The sequence below is a fragment of the Seriola aureovittata genome, chromosome 17, assembly GCF_021018895.1.
Source record: "Seriola aureovittata isolate HTS-2021-v1 ecotype China chromosome 17, ASM2101889v1, whole genome shotgun sequence".
NCBI classification, from domain to species: Eukaryota; Metazoa; Chordata; class Actinopteri; order Carangiformes; family Carangidae; genus Seriola; species Seriola aureovittata.
This window is the reverse complement of record NC_079380.1, coordinates 19,175,964-19,190,773: the sequence shown is the minus strand read 5'-3', so window position 1 is coordinate 19,190,773 and position 14,810 is coordinate 19,175,964. Positions and strand designations below refer to the sequence as shown.

General features: G+C 32.8%; 1 protein-coding gene across 2 annotated transcripts in view; it reads left to right on the top strand.

Annotated features, from left to right (window-relative positions):
• LOC130185864 (xylosyltransferase 1-like) overlaps nucleotides 1–6,896 on the top strand; it is a 34,154-nt gene extending 27,258 nt beyond the window's left edge. For both annotated transcript variants that reach the window (XM_056402582.1, XM_056402584.1), the window contains exons 9-11: nucleotides 160–355; nucleotides 544–880; nucleotides 2,781–6,896. In XM_056402582.1, the coding sequence (XP_056258557.1) occupies nucleotides 160–355; nucleotides 544–880; nucleotides 2,781–3,103 (856 nt within the window). In that variant the 3' untranslated portion in view covers nucleotides 3,104–6,896. The remainder of the gene's footprint in view (nucleotides 1–159; nucleotides 356–543; nucleotides 881–2,780) is intronic.
• The last annotated feature ends 7,914 nt before the right edge of the window (nucleotides 6,897–14,810 follow it).

Sequence of the window (14,810 nt, the reverse complement as noted above, 5' to 3'; positions counted from 1 at the left end):
TCATCACCTGATTAGAAATGACACAAAACAAGTGATTACAGAAACGGTTTATCAGCTTCGTGTGGATGGAAAAACAACAGAGAGAAAAGATGCATCTTAAAAATGTACCCACTGTATTGCAGACATGGTCTAAGTGCAGTATGTGTGTGTGTGTCTCAGGTACATGGCCATGACCCACCCAGTGTCAGTCCACCTGTACTTCCTGTCAGACCAGTTCCAGGGCTACCTTGTGCGTCATGTGGCCACTAACCGAGCCTCCACCCAGCTGGAGAGCCTGGAGACCTGGGTGACTCCCAAAGACCACTTCACCCTGGCCAGCCCCCCCCATCCCACCAACAGACTGCAGCATGTCCAGGTCAGACACACACACACACACACATCATATTCAGTATATTTAAATGTCATATTCAGCAATGTACTAAGCCGCTTGTCAAACATTAAAGTTTGTTTTCAAATCATCATCATCAGTTGAAAACTATGTAGTTGTTGAAGCCTGCGGGTTAGTCAGGTTTGAACTACTCTGACCCTCTTCCTGTTCTTCAGGTGGGCTCAGACTGGGATCCTAAGGAGCGTCTCTTCAGGAACTGGGGGGGTCTGCTGGGGCCCGAGGACGAGCCGGTGGCGGTGCAGCGCTGGAGCCGAGGCCAGAGCAACCTGACGGCCACCGTGGTATGGATCGACCCCACCAACGTCATCGCTGCCACGTACGACATCCTGGTGGACGCTTCCGCTGAAGTCACCCACTACCGGCCTCCGCTCACTCCGCCGCTGAGGCCTGGCGTGTGGATGCTGAGGGTGCTGCACCACTGGAGCCCGCTGGGCCAGACCAGCTTCATCGTGGCTCCACTGGAGTTTCATCGGCAGCAGCCCATACAGCAAGGTGAGCGACCCCAACGCTGCCAATGTGTTCACATCCATATAAAGAAAATCCAGATCACTGAGAGAAAGCAGGTTCAGACAGGACACAGACCTGGAGATTCACCAGTTCACCTCAGAATTAGGGTTTCCATCAGAGTATATGTGTTTACAGTATGTGTGTGTGTGTGTGTATATATATATATATACACACACACACACACACACACACACACACACACACACACACATATATATATATATATATATATAAAATGTACACTCAGTTATCAGTTTATTAGGTACACCTAGCTAAAACTAAGTTAGTGTCTAGTGCAACAGTCTTATTTAGCATACCCTCATTAATTTGAATGGGGTGGACAAAATAATAGAAAGACATGTCAACATACTGTAATTCAATGCAGTTCAACAGCACACTACATCCTCCAAAATGATCAAACAGTTGAATCAATACATGAAGGAGGATTTATTGTAGGACTGTTATTATTATTATTATTAATAGACTCCAGAAGTTTTAGCTAGGTGTTCCTAATAAACTGACAACTAAGTGTAAATATTACTGTAAATCAAATTATCTGGAAATTCAGTTCAAATTTTTCTAATGAAATTAATTAGCATTTAGTTTGCTCATTATCAATACTGTAAATATGATACTGAGAAATAATTCAGTTAATTAAATACCTGTCAGGTCAGTAAAATACCAACTGCACCTTTGAACATCAGTATGAAACTTGATGGCACCTGTTGAAATGATATTCAACAGCTTAGAGGGATCACTGTGGTTCACATGTCATTAACAGATACACACACACACAGCAGAGGCCTTCCTGTCACAGCTGTCAACACCATGCATACTTATATTTATAGTGTCAGTATCCAGTCATCCACACACACACACACACACACACACACACACACACACACACACACACACACACACACACACACACACACACTCTCTCTCTCTCTCTCACAGGGAGGTCAAACAAATCAAATAGTTGCCCAGGAGAGGCTAATTTAGACAGAGGTGACCCCGTGTGTGTGTGTGTGTGTGTGTGTGTGTGTGTGTGTGTGGTGTGTGTGTGTGTGTGTGTGTGTGTGTGTCTAAGTAAAGCTCAGAGCATGAATAGATTTTTATGGGTTGGTGTTATAAAGTGAAAGAGGCATGTGATGTTATCTGATCTGAGTGTGTGTCATTGTGTTTTCCATGCACTAGTATCCATCCCTCTATAGCTGGTGCCTCTGTGTTTAAATACAACTGGTTCACCTCTAAATAACTTAAATTAGATCTTTGTTTAACGACACCCCCTGGTGTTCAGAAGATATTTCCACAATCTTCAAAGATTCAACAATCTGAACGGAGAAATAATCCATCCTTACACATTGTAATAATATCTCTATATTTTCAAAGATATTATTCTTTACTTTGTATGGAAAAAGGTGAATGAAAGGTACCAAAATATACTTATAAAGCATAACATTTTAATGTTTGGTTTACAGGAGATTTTTGACTTCAGAGACATAATTTGGAAAACAAGTTAAAAAGCTTTTGTTTAGCAGCAAACAGAATATTTGTTCATCCAAATAGATAAAAGAGGATTCTGGAAATACCTTCGGAGCAGTGTTAAGTTATGTCAAACAACTCTATGGACTGGCTAAAGATGGCAGGTATTTACTTTTTGGAAAATCAACTACACAACTCAGTCACATAAACTTCTCCCTTAACCTTAAAGGAGAAAATGTTGCCCTGCTGTACAAACAGCACACTGTGGACAGTCTGAATAAAATGTTCAAATTTCAAATTCACATTCTCAGGCTTTTAAATCTGATCTAAAATTCTCTTTTCTTCATTTTCCACCTCTTCTCCTCCCTCCCTCTCCTAACACCTCCTTGTTGTGATCCAGAGGACACTCGGCGGCTGCACGCCGGCCCAGCCAGGAACTCCTACATGGAGCAGAGCTTCCACGGCCTCAACCCAGTGCTGCGGCTGCCGGTGAGCCTGGGCGCCGTGGAGGAGGCCGAGGCCAACGCTGGACTGACGGGGGCGCCGCTGCGTCACTGGCTGGACCGGTTGCTGGAAGGCCACTGGTCCGCCTCAGACGTCTGCTCGACGGGCCCCAGCGCCTGTCCCGTCATGCAGCGATGCCGCCTCACAGCCTGGAGCTCTGCCAGCCCCGACCCCAAATCTGAAGTGACCCCGCCCAGAGAGGACGGACGGATCAGGTAGCAGACGGACGGACTGAGGGACCTGTGAATGGAGGAGGGGAACAAATGAAGGAGGACATGGGGCTGATGCCCTTTTAGTGTCATATTTATTTATTTAAAGTTTGTGAATGATGGTGAGGCGGCGGTGAAGGAGAAGGATGGAACTTCAGAGGGAGCGACGAGAGGACGAGGAACAGACACTTCAGTTCTCAGTCTGCTGCTCTCACTGAGATTTGGGACTAGAAAGCTGTGTGTGAGTGTGTGAGTGAGTGAGTGAGTGCGTCAGAAGAACTGTATACCTCTTGTTGTATGAGTGTGTTTTTATATGTTGAGAAGCTCAAAACAGATGTTTTAGCTAATTTTTAGGCCCATTATCTTAATAATAATCATTATTATGATGAAGGCTCCATTTCATTAGATAAATTATGTTTGATCGAGCTCATTTATTTTATTTGAGTTCACAGTCACCCAAGAAACCCTGAATTCTTTCATGCAGTTTCCATTTTTTTTTGTTAAAAATGAACAATAATTACAAAATAAGCAGCTGCCCAGGAAAATTTGTTAAGAAAAAGTCGACAGTTAATACTTTGATCAGCTAATGTTACCATTAACAATTGTTCGCTGACAAAAAATCCTGAAGATGAATTTCTTAATGGGTTAAAATCCTGCAAGTAGCTGGTTCTGTTGAGTTATTGAACTGTTACTATCTCATTATCTTGATAACAAATGCAGATAACACTGTGTTTTATCTGATGTCTCTGAGGCTGAGTGGAAAGACAAAGAACATGAATACAGATGCCAGTATTCCAGGAATAATGAAGATTAATTTATCACCACAATACAATTTGATTTCTTGAGAAACTGCCATAATTAAATGTTGGTAACCAGCTTGAAACACTAATTACACGCATCACTTGTTTTCTAGATATGATGCTTCAGAGATAATGGGTCTAAAAAAGTTACTAGCAACCACAGACATTCTCATACAGAGCCAGGTGGGTGTTTTGGGGTGGGGGGGTGGATTCATTTAAATTATTTCCTCAAATGACCAATTTTTGCACACAGTATACATGTATTCCTTCAGTTTGGTTATTTGTAGTCCTAAAAAGTACAATATTTGCCTCCACACAGGTACCTCAGAGTTTTCCTTTAATATACTGTAGTACTTTAGTAAACCACCGCTGCAAACTACCTATGAAGAACTTACTGAAAACGTTCCCCCTTCACAACGATCGGCTCGTCAGTGTGTGTGTGTGTGTGTGTGTGTGTGTGTGTGTGTGTGTGTGTGTGTGTGTGTGTGTGTGTGTGTGTGTGTGTGTGTGTGTGTGTGTGTGTGTGTGTGTGTGTGTGTGTGTGTGTGTGTGTGTGTGTGTGTGTGTGTGTGCTTCTTTGTTTTCATTGTGTGCCATGTCTGAATCCTTCAGACTGCCTGAGACTTGAAGTGTGACACGTCTGCCATGCTGGAACTCAGAGGAGATTCACCTCCAATTTTCTTCTTCTCTTTTAACTTCACATTTTTATTTGCTCTTTGCTGTAGAAACTGATGTGACTGTGTAATTTATTTCAGAAGTTTATATAAAACAAATTTTCGATTATTTTAGATGACTAATTCAGTGACTAATATTTGATGCTGATTTTTGGACAGAAATGTTTGCCTCAGTCAGTTTTGAATGAAATGGCCTCCTCTCCTCATTGCCTTTTAACGTAGCTGCTCTCATTTCAAACTGCGACTTTATTACAACTACATTTTTTCACTTAAATAGGTTGTTTAAGTCAGGTTTTTTATGTTGATAGGATATTTCTGGGGCAGTCAGTCAGTTTTTTATTATTAGTTAGTGTTTGTTGTAATTTTAGTAATTGTATAATGTCAAAAATATAACAGAAAATGCCCAACAACATTAAGCAAAGCACAAGCCTTGAAAATGCATATTTATATTGTTTATATATATATATATATGAGCACTACTCAATTTATAATATAAAAAATTGAGAAAAGCAACAAATCTTCATATTTAAGAAGCTCTAAACAAATTAATCAAATTAATTACCACATGTTGAGGGGTAAAAACAATGAATGAACACAAATGTTGGTTTGTATATTTAAATATTAGTTGATCTTAACTGGTCTTTAATTTCTTTATATTTATATTTTTTATATAATTTCTGAATTTTTAACTGCGAGTAACATCCCCTCCTGTGAATTCAGTTTGATAGAGTAGCAGGTGGAGGGGAGGGAGGAGGCCATCCAAGAAATGTCGATGCACCTTTAGATTTCCATGCTGCTCAATGATGTATTTTGTGCCAAAACAGCTGGCTCAGCAAATAGTTACACCAAGTCTGGGTTGCACCAGTAAGCATATTTCCAACATTTAATACAGTGTCAGAAATAACAATCATAGAATTATCTACATATGTGAATGGTGATTTTAAAACTAAATGGTGAGAGGTTATCGTAGTTAACAAATCCTTAGTGGTGCAATCCATCCTTAGTTATATTGTTCATTACTATAAAAGCTAATATCTAATATTGTTGGAATAAATGGTTCCAGTGTGTGTAGTTACCATATACAATGATAATAATATTGGGACCAAGACCAGAAACCAGTGGAGTTTTGTAAGGATGAGGGGGAAGCTAATAGTGTTATGTTGTTCTGTGACAGTCGGCACTTAGTCAGGACACAAACACTGTCATATTTATTCTACAAAAGAGGCTCTTTTATATAATTTATTATTTGAGATGATGGACACATGGTGCAGATGTTACCAGATGTTTGGGTTGTTATTGATCACTGTTGGCTGCTGTTTCTGGGTTTAACCCTGTCAAAGCCGATCTCTGTTGAGCTGTACAAACAGTACAGCAGCAGTCTACATGACCAAAACATACAGAGGGCATAAACATCAGTAAGTTACCGCCACTGCATTGAGGGTGAAACCATTTGATTTAGTTAACCCATTTGGTTTCTCTGGTAACTCTGCATCATCACATTTCACATCATTTTTAGAATTTGACAGATGCCAATCACAATCACTGTCTTTATAAAGTTTAAACATTATTTATTATTAACAGCTTCCATACTTGATCTGAACTGACAATTCTTTGAACGTATTTCAGTCATTTTAGAGTTGTGTCAAAAAAATGTTCTAAACATTAAAGAAAAAAATGTAGGAAGGTGACAAAAAAATTATTGCAAAGTCAGCTTTTATTTATTTTCTGTTCCTGCTCAAGGCAAATGGTATTAATTTGAAAATTAAGAGCCATTTTATGTCCAATATGTATTTTTCATATGACAAGTGAATCTATGTAAATCAGTATTTTGTAAAATACTCAATAGAATATGTACAGTATTAAGTTAATGACTAGCCAGGTCCAGGAGTTTGGATACAGCGCTGTGACGGTGCCACAGAAGTCACGTGACTGTTTTTAAGAAATTTTTTCAGACATTTCGATCAAGTGAAAATGTTAAGATGTTGATAAAGTCTTCAGATTCTGGAGGAAAATCCCAGCTGAGAGGTTTTCAGACTTTATTTTTGCCTCATGTTTTTGCTATGTTTCTTTTTTTAGGGTTTTCTTTGTGCCATTTCTTTGTCTCATTGACTGTTAGTTTTTTTTTTTTGCTTGTTTTTCTCTATTGTTTTCTCTCTGGGGGTAGTGTCGTGCCTTAGCTGTACTCCTGTTTTAGGAAACCCTCTCTGAAAGCATCAAAACTGTATCAAATGTCCAAAAACCAAAAGAAAGAGAATTGTTGTGAATGCCTTATAAATGACCGTAGTGATTTTGAAGTACAATTTTGGAAATAAAACAGAATCTCTCTTTATTTTGTGCCCATGCAATTTATTTCACTCATGTTTTGGTCTTTTCCTGTTTACAGTAACATAGATATAAAATCTCACCAGGCTTATCATTCAAGTATACATGATTTTCTTTTAAATTACTTGATACATCCCCTGTCTTATTTCAAATGAAAAGATCTTGAGAATTTCCTAAGGGAACTTTCATGAATGCTTCATCTCTGCAGTGAAGAGCATCCACAGCTGGCGGTGATGGAATCATCAATAGAGCCAAGGCCGGCCCAAGGCATGAGCAAATTTAGCGTCTGCCTAGGGCCCCCTGATGTTATTTAACCATGATAGCTAGCGTTGACTAGCAAACTTAGCCTGGCTTGTGTCCTCTGTAGGCTAACATTCAGGTTGCTAGCAATGGAAAATATTAAATAGGGGATATATCAAAGAGTGTGTTAAATTTTACTATGAATACTGTGACTTTTTTATGCATTACTATACTATGACTTTATAAGTTACTGTACTATCACTTTTTCATGCCTTGCGATGAATTTTTATGCCTTACTATACTATGCCGTTTGGTACCTTACTACACTATGACGTTTTTTGACGGTTTTATACCTTACTATACTATGACATTTTTTGATGTTTTTATGCTTTACTTTACTATGACGTTTTATGCCTTACTATACTCTGACATTTTGTGACATTTTTATACCTTCCTATACTGTTTTTTTTTTGTTTTTTTTTTATGCCTTACTATACTATGTTTTTTTGACATTTTTATGCCTTACTATACTATGCTGTTTTTTTTGACATTTTTATGCCTTACTGTACTATGACGTTTTTTGCCTTACTATACTATGACGTTTTTTGACGGTTTTATACCTTACTATACTATGATGTTTTTTGCCTTACTATACTATGACATTTTTTTTGACATTTTTATACTTAACTATACTGTGACGTTTTAAACCTTACTATACTATGACGTTTTTTTTGACATTTTTTAACCTTCCTATACTATGACGTTATTTTTGCACTTTTTATGCCTTACTATATATACTATGATGTTTTATGCCTTACTATACTATCACCTTTTTTGTCATTTTTATAATTTACTATACTATGAAGTTATTTTTGCAATTTTTATGCCTTACTATACTATCATGTTTTTTGAAGTTTTTATGCCTTATTATAATATGATGTTTTTTTGACATTTTTATACTTTACTATACTATGACGTTATTTTTGCAATTTTTATGCCTTACTATACTATGATGTTTTTTGCCTTACTATACTATGACTTTATTTTTGCACTTTTTATGCCTTACTATACTATGACATTTTATGACATTTTTATACCTTCCTATCCTATGTTATTTTTGCAATTTTTATGCCTTACTATACTATCATGTTTTTTGACGGTTTTATACCTTACTATACTATGACATTTTTTGACGGTTTTATACCTTATCATACTATGATGTTTTCTGCCTTACTATACTATGACTTTATTTTTGCACTTTTTATGCCTTACTATACTATGACATTTTATGACATTTTTATATCTTCCTATCCTATGAAGTTATTTTTGCAATTTTTATCCCTTACTATACTATGACCTTTTTTTGACATTTTATGACATTTTTATACCTTCCTATCCTATGACGTTATTTTTGCAATTTTTATGCCTTACTATACTATGACTTTTTTTGCAATTTTTATACCTTACTAAACTATGATGTTTTTTGCCTTACTATACTATGACGTTATTTTTGCACTTTTTACGCCTTATTATACTATGATGTTTTATGCCTTACTATACTATCACCTTTTTTGACATTTTTATAATTTACTATACTATGACGTTATTTTTGCACTTTTTATGCCTTACTATACTATGACATTTTTTGAAGTTTTTATGCCTTATTATACTATGATGTTTTTTTGACATTTTTATACTTTACTTTACTATGACGTTTTATACCTTACTATAGTATGACGTTTTTTCACATTTTTATACCTTACTACACTTTGACGTTTTTTGACGGTTTTATACCTTACTATACTATGATGTTTTCTGCCTTACTATACTATGACATTTTATGACATTTTTATACCTTCCTATCCTATGAACTTACTTTTGCACTTTTTATGCCTTACTATACTATGACGTTTTTTTGACATTTTTATACCTTACTATACTATGATGTTTTTTGCCTTACTATATTATGACGTTTTTTTTGACATTTTTATACCTTACTATACTATGATGTTTTCTGCCTTACTATACAATGACATTTTATGACTTTTCTATACCTTCCTATCCTATGACGTTATTTTTGCAATTTTTATGCCTTACTATACTATGACCTTTTTTTGAAGTTTTTATGCCTTATTATACTATGATGTTTTTTTGACATTTTTATAATTTACTATACTATGACTTTTTTTGACATTTTATGACATTTTTATACCTTACTATAGTATGACGTTTTATGCCTTACTATACTCTGACATTTTATCACATTTTTATACCTTCCTATACTATGACGTTATTTTTGCACTTTTTATGCCTTACTATACTATGACTTTTTATGCCTTACTATACTATGACTTTTTTTGCCATTTTTATAATTTACTATACTATGACGTTATTTTTGCAATTTTTATGCCTTACTATACTATGATGTTTTATGCCTTACTATAGTATGATGTTTTATGCCTTACTATACTATGACATTTTATGACATTTTTATACCTTCCTATACTATGACGTTATTTTTGCAATTTTTGTGCCTTACTATACTATGACCTTTTTTTGAAGTTTTTATGCCTTATTATACTATGATGTTTTTTGCCTTACTATACTATGACATTTTTTGAAGTTTTTAGGCCTTATTATACTATGATGTTTTTTTGACATTTTTATACTTTACTTTACTATGACGTTTTATACCTTACTATAGTATGACGTTTTTTGACATTTTTATACCTTACTACACTTTGACGTTTTTTGACGGTTTTATACCTTACTATACTATGATGTTTTCTGCCTTACTATACTATGACATTTTATGACATTTTTATACCTTCCTATCCTATTAACTTATATTTGCAATTTTTATGCCTTACTATACTATGACGTTTTTTTGACATTTTTATACCTTACTACACTTTGACGTTTTTTGACGGTTTTATACCTTACTATACTATGATGTTTTCTGCCTTACTATACTATGACATTTTATGACATTTTTATACCTTCCTATCCTATTAACTTATATTTGCAATTTTTATGCCTTACTATACTATGACGTTTTTTTGACATTTTTATACCTTACTATACTATGATGTTTTTTGCCTTACTATATTATGACGTTTTTTTTTACATTTTTATACCTTACTATACTATGACGTTTTTTGACATTTTTATACCTTACTATACTATGACGTTTTTTTGACATTTTTACACCTTCCTATACTATGACGTTATTTTTGCAATTTTTATGCCTTACTATACTATTATGTTTTATGCCTTGCTATAGTATGACGTTTTATGCCTTACTATACTATGACATTTTATGACATTTTTATACCTTCCTATACTATGACGTTATTTTTGCAATTTTTATGCCTTACTATACTATGACCTTTTTTTGACACTTTTACACCTTCCTATACTATGACGTTATTTTTGCACTTTTTATGCCTTACTATACTATGATGTTTTATGCCTTATTATACTATGATGTTTTTTGCCTTACTATACTATGACATTTTTTGAAGTTTTTAGGCCTTATTATACTATGATGTTTTTTTGACATTTTTATACTTTACTTTACTATGACGTTTTATACCTTACTATAGTATGACGTTTTTTGACATTTTTATACCTTACTACACTTTGACGTTTTTTGACGGTTTTATACCTTACTATACTATGATGTTTTCTGCCTTACTATACTATGACATTTTATGACATTTTTATACCTTCCTATCCTATTAACTTATATTTGCAATTTTTATGCCTTACTATACTATGACGTTTTTTGACATTTTTATACCTTACTATACTATGATGTTTTTTGCCTTACTATATTATGACCTTTTTTGAAGTTTTTAGGCCTTATTATACTATGATGTTTTTTTGACATTTTTATACTTTACTTTACTATGACGTTTTATACCTTACTATAGTATGACGTTTTTTGACATTTTTATACCTTACTACACTTTGACGTTTTTTGACGGTTTTATACCTTACTATACTATGATGTTTTCTGCCTTACTATACTATGACATTTTATGACATTTTTATACCTTCCTATCCTATTAACTTATATTTGCAATTTTTATGCCTTACTATACTATGACGTTTTTTTGACATTTTTATACCTTACTATACTATGATGTTTTTTGCCTTACTATATTATGACCTTTTTTGAAGTTTTTAGGCCTTATTATACTATGATGTTTTTTTGACATTTTTATACTTTACTTTACTATGACGTTTTATACCTTACTATAGTATGACGTTTTTTTGACATTTTTATACCTTACTACACTTTGACGTTTTTTTGACGGTTTTATACCTTACTATACTATGATGTTTTCTGCCTTACTATACTATGACATTTTATGACATTTTTATACCTTCCTATCCTATTAACTTATATTTGCAATTTTTATGCCTTACTATACTATGACGTTTTTTTGACATTTTTATACCTTACTATACTATGATGTTTTTTGCCTTACTATATTATGACGTTTTTTTTTACATTTTTATACCTTACTATACTATGACGTTTTTTGACATTTTTATACCTTACTATACTATGACGTTTTTTTGACATTTTTACACCTTCCTATACTATGACGTTATTTTTGCAATTTTTATGCCTTACTATACTATTATGTTTTATGCCTTGCTATAGTATGACGTTTTATGCCTTATTATACTATGATGTTTTTTGCCTTACTATACTATGACATTTTTTGAAGTTTTTAGGCCTTATTATACTATGATGTTTTTTTGACATTTTTATACTTTACCATACTATTTCGTTTTATACCTTACTATAGTATGACGTTTTATGCCTTACTATACTCTGACATTTTATCACATTTTTATACCTTCCTATACTATGACGTTATTTTTGCAATTTTTATGCCTTACTATACTATGACGTTTTTTTGACACTTTTACACCTTCTTATACTATGACGTTATTTTTGCACTTTTTATGCCTTACTATACTATAATGTTTTATGCCTTACTATACTATGACTTTTTTGCCATTTTTATAATTTACTATACTATGACGTTATTTTTGCAATTTTTATCCCTTACTATACTATGACCTTTTTTTGAAATTTTTATACCTTACTATACTATGATGTTTTTTGCCTTACTATACTATGACTTTAATTTTGCACTTTTTATGCCTTACTATACTATCATGTTTTATGCCCTACTATACTATGACATTTTATGACATTTTTATACCTTCCTATCCTATGACGTTATTTTTGCAATTTTTATGCCTTACTATACTATGACTTTTTTTGACATTTTTATACCTTACCTTTTTATACCTATGATGTTTTTTGCCTTACTATACTATGACGTTATTTTTGCAATTTTTATACCTTACTAAACTATGATGTTTTTTGCCTTACTATACTATGACGTTATTTTTGCACTTTTTACGCCTTATTATACTATGATGTTTTATGCCTTACTATACTATCACCTTTTTTGACATTTTTATAATTTACTATACTATGACGTTATTTTTGCACTTTTTATGCCTTACTATACTATGACATTTTTTGAAGTTTTTATGCCTTATTATACTATGATGTTTTTTTGACATTTTTATACTTTACTTTACTATGACGTTTTATACCTTACTATAGTATGACGTTTTTTCACATTTTTATACCTTACTACACTTTGACGTTTTTTTGACGGTTTTATACCTTACTATACTATGATGTTTTCTGCCTTACTATACTATGACATTTTATGACATTTTTATACCTTCCTATCCTATTAACTTATTTTTGCAATTTTTATGCCTTACTATACTATGACGTTTTTTTGACATTTTTATACCTTACTATACTATGATGTTTTTTGCCTTACTATATTATGACGTTTTTTTTTACATTTTTATACCTTACTATACTATGACGTTTTTTGACATTTTTATACCTTACTATACTATGACGTTTTTTTGACATTTTTACACCTTCCTATACTATGACGTTATTTTTGCAATTTTTATGCCTTACTATACTATTATGTTTTATGCCTTGCTATAGTATGACGTTTTATGCCTTATTATACTATGATGTTTTTTGCCTTACTATACTATGACATTTTTTGAAGTTTTTAGGCCTTATTATACTATGATGTTTTTTTGACATTTTTATACTTTACCATACTATTTCGTTTTATACCTTACTATAGTATGACGTTTTATGCCTTACTATACTCTGACATTTTATCACATTTTTATACCTTCCTATACTATGATGTTTTTTGCCTTACTATACAATGACATTTTATGACATTTTTATACCTTACTATACTATGACGTTTTTTTGACACTTTTACACCTTCTTATACTATGACGTTATTTTTGCACTTTTTATGCCTTACTATACTATAATGTTTTATGCCTTACTATACTATGACTTTTTTGCCATTTTTATAATTTACTATACTATGACGTTATTTTTGCAATTTTTATCCCTTACTATACTATGACCTTTTTTTGAAATTTTTATACCTTACTATACTATGATGTTTTTTGCCTTACTATACTATGACTTTATTTTTGCACTTTTTATGCCTTACTATACTATCATGTTTTATGCCTTACTATACTATGACATTTTATGACATTTTTATACCTTCCTATCCTATGACGTTATTTTTGCAATTTTTATGCCTTACTATACTATGACTTTTTTTGACATTTTTATACCTTACCTTTTTATACCTATGATGTTTTTTGCCTTACTATACTATGACGTTATTTTTGCAATTTTTATACCTTACTAAACTATGATGTTTTTTGCCTTACTATACTATGACGTTATTTTTGCACTTTTTACGCCTTATTATACTATGATGTTTTATGCCTTACTATACTATCACCTTTTTTGACATTTTTATAATTTACTATACTATGACGTTATTTTTGCACTTTTTATGCCTTACTATACTATGACATTTTTTGAAGTTTTTATGCCTTATTATACTATGATGTTTTTTTGACATTTTTATACTTTACTTTACTATGACGTTTTATACCTTACTATAGTATGACGTTTTTTCACATTTTTATACCTTACTACACTTTGACGTTTTTTTGACGGTTTTATACCTTACTATACTATGATGTTTTCTGCCTTACTATACTATGACATTTTATGACATTTTTATACCTTCCTATCCTATGAACTTATTTTTGCACTTTTTATGCCTTACTATACTATGACGTTTTTTTGACATTTTTATACCTTACTATACTATGATGTTTTTTGCCTTACTATATTATGACGTTTTTTTTGACATTTTTATACCTTACTATACTATGATGTTTTCTGCCTTACTATACAATGACATTTTATGACTTTTCTATACCTTCCTATCCTATGACGTTATTTTTGCAATTTTTATGCCTTACTATACTATGACCTTCTTTTGAAGTTTTTATGCCTTATTATACTATGATGTTTTTTTGACATTTTTATGCTTTACTATACTATTTCGTTTTATACCTTACTATAGTATGACGTTTTATGCCTTACTATACTCTGACATTTTATCACATTTTTATACCTTCCTATACTATGACGTTTTTTTGACATTTTTACACCTTCCTATACTATGACGTTATTTTTGCACTTTTTATGCCTTACTATACT